The sequence below is a fragment of the Anolis sagrei genome, chromosome 1 (genome assembly GCF_037176765.1).
Source record: "Anolis sagrei isolate rAnoSag1 chromosome 1, rAnoSag1.mat, whole genome shotgun sequence".
Lineage (NCBI taxonomy): Eukaryota > Metazoa > Chordata > Lepidosauria > Squamata > Dactyloidae > Anolis > Anolis sagrei.
In genome coordinates this window covers 24,750,919-24,756,918 of record NC_090021.1, presented here as the reverse complement: position 1 = coordinate 24,756,918, position 6,000 = coordinate 24,750,919, and the positions used below count along the sequence as shown (strand labels likewise).

Here is a 6,000-nt window from a genome sequence, read left to right as displayed (position 1 = left end):
AAAAGGAACTGATATGTAGCACTTAGGCTGGATCTACACAGCCCTATAATCAAGTTCCAAAATGTGGATTACCTACATTGAATTGGATTATCTCAGGCGACACTGCACTATAATCATGGCCTATAAAATATAGAAACATTATAGTAATAACTGCTAAAAGGATCAGAAAAGACATAAGCAGAAAGATGGGTCGATAAATCAAATTTTAGTCATTAAGACCTGTGGTGATTGAAAAAAAATGTCTACTTACTAATGGGGTGGGAAAATGGCTAAAACTGAAATAACTGTCTTTGGCATTATTGCCAACTGTTCCTCTGCAAGAGACAGAACTTTGAAAAGTCACTGTTTGGACTACAATTCCTAGAATCATTCCAGCAACCATGTCTACTTTTCCAAGCTCATGGCCAATATTTATGATAGCTAAGATATTACTGGACCTATAGTCAGAAAAGGCAGCTTTTCAAGGCTCTGTGGAAGGATCACAGCACCTGCTCTTAAAGAATGGGGAAGTTCATATGAGTGCTGCAGCATTATTTTATTTTATTTCCTATATTTGTACCCTGCTCTTCTCACCCCTGAGGGGGGACTCAGGGTGGCCTCACAACAAGCACTGTACGATGCCATCACCATCATACACATTCAACAAATACATTAAAACATTAAAACAGTTCATTAAAACAATTGATTAGACACACCAGTTAAAAATCAAATCCAAGTCTGGGTTAATTCATTGTCACAAGTTGCCTAAGTCTTCTTTCCACTTGCCACTATTCACTGGTCGAACGCCTGGTCCCATAGCCAAGTCTTCAGTTTCCTTCAGTTTCCTTCTCTCCACAGGGACATCAGACTGGAAGACATCTAAAAGACATCTAAAAGGTGGCCAGTCTGATGTCCCTGGGGAGAGAGTTCCACAGACAGGGGGACCACTGCCGAAAAGGCCCTGTCCCTTGTCCCCACCAGTCGCATTTGCGATGGTGGTGGGATCGAGAGCAGGGCCTCTCTATATGATCTCAAACTTTGTGGTGGTTCGTAATAGGAGATACGTTCGGACAGGTAGTCTGGGCCGATGTTAGGGATTCCTCATCTTTGGAAGAGGAAGGGGAGCAGGGAAGTGCTCAGGAATTGGAGGGAGAAGAAGAAACAGATGATGAGGGTTTGAAAGTGCCCACATTTCTAGAGAGACGAAAAGAGACAGAGCACAGATGGCGTTCAGCTAGGATAGCTGCTAAAAACGCTGAGCTAATTGGGAGATGCCCTAGCACCTCCTGCTGGGGAATTCAGGGGTATAAATCTGAGGCAGGAGCAGTCAGCTTTCGCTGGTAACAACGACCCTGATACTGATGTTTTCACTCCAATGGAATTTGCTTTGTGTCTGCTGCTAAGGACTTGGTTCACTGCCTCCTATCTGATGGAAGACTGGTGTTTCTTTTGGGACTTTGTAAGAGACTTTCATTTGTGTCTGGATTAAGACTTTTGCATTTTTCAATTGCATTTGCTTATCCTTTGTGTTTGGTGAAGTAAAGCATTTTTCTTTTACTTTCAACATTATCTAAAGGCTGTTTTTGGAGGCCAACTCAAGACAGCCAGAACCATTTAGGGTTTTAAAGGTTAAAACCAGCACTTTGAATTATAAAGAAGAGGAACCCTTACCTTGCTCAAGTTCAGCATTCATTGTTCTATCCCACTGGGAATCAGGTACATGTGAACCAGCTGATGCAGAGGAAGCAAAAGGTGGCATGAAGGAACACTGGTCAAAGGAAAGGGTGGCTTCTGTTTGAGGTGCTGGAAGTAGAGGAAGTTCTGATTCAGGGTTTGAGATGCCTTCTGGGCCTGACACAGAAGTGGATTGGTTCAAGCTGTCATGGTGTAGGAGGTTGCTTAAGATACTGGTGATGACTTCTTCATTCATAGAGAATTCATCTAGAGCTCCATCCATTCCCCAGCTCTGTCTAGGTGCCATGTGAGTATGGTCAGCTGGCTGCCCAGGCCACAGAGCAATGTCAGGTGGTTGCTGAAGTCTTTCCTTCGTATACTGAGAGACGATTTCAGCCAGAGAATGGATTTGTTTAGCCAAAACACTGATGGCCCATTTGTCTTGCTCAGGGCTTGTATCCATTTCCGAGAAGGTTCCCAAAAATGGTCCTCTTTCAACTAGTGGAGAAAAGTCTATTGAAGAACTGCTGTCAGGAGAAAATGAACTTTCGGGGGAACAGAAAGCAGAAGGACTCAAAGACTTCTGTCCGTCTCCTTGTTCTGTACAGGAGAGACCATCAGGGAAGAAGGGACATCCAGTTTCATGGGAGGAATGTAGGCTGCCTGCATCAGCCATGCTAGGCAAGTTGGTTGGAAACAAAGGCTCAACAGAAGCGATGGCCATCCTCTCCGCAGGGACTTCAGGAAATTGGGAGGGATTAAACCTGAGGATCCCATCCCTTGTTCTTGCTCTTTCCTGTGGGAAGAGGTTGCCTTCCTTTACTTGTGTCTGGTTCTGTACTTCTCCATAATAATATCTTTGGTTTGAAGCGGGTTGAGAAATCATTCCATACTGAAGATCTTGGCTTTTGATATGGAGGGCTTCTTCTTCTCTATGGGAAGCAGAAAAGATTACGTGAGTGGAATAACCACTATAAGTCATGACAATAACTTATACAGTGTTAGACAAACTAATCTTGGGTTGTTGTGAGTTTTCCGGGCTGTATGGCCATGTTTCAGAAGCATTCTCTCCTGACGTTTCACCTGCATCTATGGCAGGCATCGTCAGAGGTTGTGAGGTCTGTTGTAAACTAAGAAAATGGGGTTTATACATCTGTGGAATGTCCAGGGTGAGAGAAAGAACTCTTGTCTGTTTGAGGTAGGTGTGAATGTTGCAATTGGCCACCTAAATTAGCATATAATGGCCTAGCAGTTTCAATGTCTGACTTCTTACTGCCTGGGGGAATCCGTTGTTGGAAGGTGATTAACTGGACCTGATTGTTCCCCTGTTTTTTTATTGTTATTCTTTATTTACTGTCCTGATTTTAGAGGGTTTTTTTAATACTGTTTTTTTTTTTGTCTGGGATTCCCCTGTTTTTGAGCATTTTTCTTTATTTACTGTCCCAATTTTAGAGTTTTTTAATACTGGTAGCCAGATTTTGTTCATTTTCATTGTTTCCTCCTTTCTATTGAAATTGTCGACATTCTTGTGGATTTCAGTGGCTTCTCTGTGTAGTCTGACATGGTAGTTGTGAGAGTGGTGCAGCATTTCTATGTTCTCAAATAATATGCTGTGTCCAGGATATTGTCCACAAGCACGCGGGCAATTTCAACAGAAAGGAAGAAATGGTGCGACCACCAAACGCAGCGCCCAAACACAAATCAAGGAACATGAAAGGCATTGCAGACTACTTCAACCAGAGAAGTCAGCCATAGCTGAGCACCTGATGAACCAACCTGGACACAGTTTATTATCTGAGAACACAGAAATGCTGGACCACTCTCACAACCACCATGTCAGACTACACAGAGAAGCCATTGAAATCCATAAACATGTAGACATTTTCAACAGAAAGGAGGAAACCATAAAAATGAACAAAATCTGGCTACCAGTATTAAAAACTCTAAAATTGGGACAGTAAATAAAGAAAAATGCTCAAAAACAAGGGAATCCCAGACAAAAAACAATCAGGGCCAGCTAATTACCTCCCAACGAAAGATTTTCCCGGGCAGTAAGAAACCAGATTTTGAAACTGCTAGGCCATTAAATACTAATCAAGGTGGCCAACTGAAACATTCACACCTCCCTCAAACAGACAAGAGTGCTTTCTCCCACCCTGGACACTCCCCATTTTCTTAGTTTCCAACAGACCTCACAACCTCTGAGGATGCCTACCATAGATGCGGGCAAAATGTCAGGAGCATGGCTATACAGCCCGGAAAACTCACAACAACCCAGTGATTCTGGCCATGAAAGCCTTCGACAAAACTAATGCTGATCTGGTACCATTAACATTTGAGTACACCTCAACCCTGAAAGACAACCTTGAGGATTGATCTTTACGAGTCTGGTATGGACCAAAGACAAAAAAGACTCACATCCCTCCTTCTGTGTCCAAAAGCCAATTGCACTAGCAATTGAATTCTGCCTTCAGCACTTAAAGAGAGGCCATATCATCCAATACACGTAAAGACGTCACCTTAGTTTAGAAGGTAAAAGGCACAGAGATCTCTCCTCGGGGTTGTGCTTACTACTACCTCCCAGCATTTACCAGATAGATCAGTTACCTCACTTTAACTAATGTTCATGTTGGCTCTTAACAATAGCTTTTAGAGTAGAACATATGACTTGCAAATGCCACTGAAGTGGTACATAATGCAGAAGAAGCTATTTGTGAAACAAAGGTACAATAGCTCCAATTCAACTTGCATACACAGAAAGTCATGTGAGGGGAAATGACAGACAGCTGGAATAACATTCAAGCATCACTTGTAAAGAAGGCTTCAAACTGACTGTGCTGTCAAAGTTTCCTGCAATGTATAGCTTTGCAAACTTTCCTTTTAGAGTAGGACTAAAAGGATCTCCTTTAAAAGAAAAAAGCTATTCTGTGTTAGATCTGGGTAACACTCCCCTTCTCCTCAGATTAGGCCACTTGCCATACTAAGTTATAATACAGAGATCCATCCATCATCCTTGGTTTCTCCATGCTTCCCCATCACTACAACTATCTTCTGGTTGATGTGCTGCCCCATTGGGTACCACACTTAGAACATTGTTTACTGCAAAAGATGCATGGTTTAAAGAGTGAATGTCCAGTTTCATAGAAGGGACACATAGGAGAACATGCGGTTGTCACTTTCTCAGCTATATTTGGGAATGTACAGCCACACATTTGCATGTTTTCGAATTGCTTGGTTAGCTGACACTGGGGCTAACAATGGGAGCTCACCCCACTCCCTGGATTCGAATTGCCGACCTTTCTGTCAGCAAGTTCAGCACCTCCGGGGGATTCTGCCAACCTAGCAGTTGGAAAACATACAAATGTGAGAAGATCAATAGGTACCACTCCGGCACTCCATGCAGTTATGCTGGCCACATGACCTAGGAGGTGTCTACGGACAACGACAGCTCTTTGACTTAGAAATGGAAATGAGCACCACTCCCTAGAGTCAGACACAACTCAACATAATGTCAAGGGGAAACCTTTACCAGAGCCACACAAACATTCTCCATGTTGCAATCTGCGAACCTTATGCATTTGTGGTTGATCAGTGGCAGAATATTTGAGTCACTGCTTTATGCATATTTTTTTCCTGTCCCGCAAGACTCGTCCTAGAAGAGAACCATAACAAACAGAAATGTCTGGTTCTCTCCTTTGTGTAACATAGGAACTAGTGCCTTGAGTGCTTCCAGACATCGCTTGTGTTTTGCCTTCATTCTACCTCATTTACAGAAATTTATGGGGGAGGATTCAAATTATATTGGCTTCAGCACAGTGCATCAGTTCTTTTTTTATAACACATTTTAATAACGTTGGCGCAGTAGTTTTTCTTAAAGCATAATTGTGCTAATATTTTAAAAGTGTGTACCTAAAAACGTTTAGTACTAATTGTGAGGGTAATTTTTAAAAATGTAAATAGAAATAAACTGGTGTCCATTGGGAAGATAATAACGAAGAGTAGCCTGCTGATACAGCACTTCACATTGTTGATGCATCACTGGGTTGAGGGGGGAAACAAGAGTTAAAATAAGCATCACGAACAACACCTGCTGGGACTGCAATGCTGCATTTTTAAAGGTTTTCTGAATTCTGACAATAGTTGGAAGAGCCCTAGGAAGGCAAGGACTGAGTCGTGATGTCATGAAGAAGAAACCCCTACAACGGGCATGGGCAAACTTCAACTCTCGAGGTGTTTTGGACTTCAACTCCCACAATTACTAATAGCTTACTGACTGCTAAGAATGGTGGGACTTGAAGTTCTGGAAGGCTGAAGTTTGTTCAGGTCTGCCCTAGAAAGTGAATGTGG

General features: G+C 42.5%; 1 protein-coding gene across 1 annotated transcript in view; it reads right to left on the bottom strand.

Moving 5' to 3' along the window:
• Window positions 1–733: 733 nt before the first annotated feature.
• LOC132777586 (neuronal PAS domain-containing protein 4-like) overlaps window positions 734–6,000 on the bottom strand; it is a 42,191-nt gene continuing 36,924 nt past the window's right edge. Inside the window, exons 8-9 of the mRNA XM_060779992.2 lie at window positions 1,651–2,585; window positions 734–894 (exon numbers count right to left, since the gene is read on the bottom strand). Of these exons, the coding sequence (XP_060635975.2) occupies window positions 734–894; window positions 1,651–2,585 (1,096 nt within the window). The remainder of the gene's footprint in view (window positions 895–1,650; window positions 2,586–6,000) is intronic.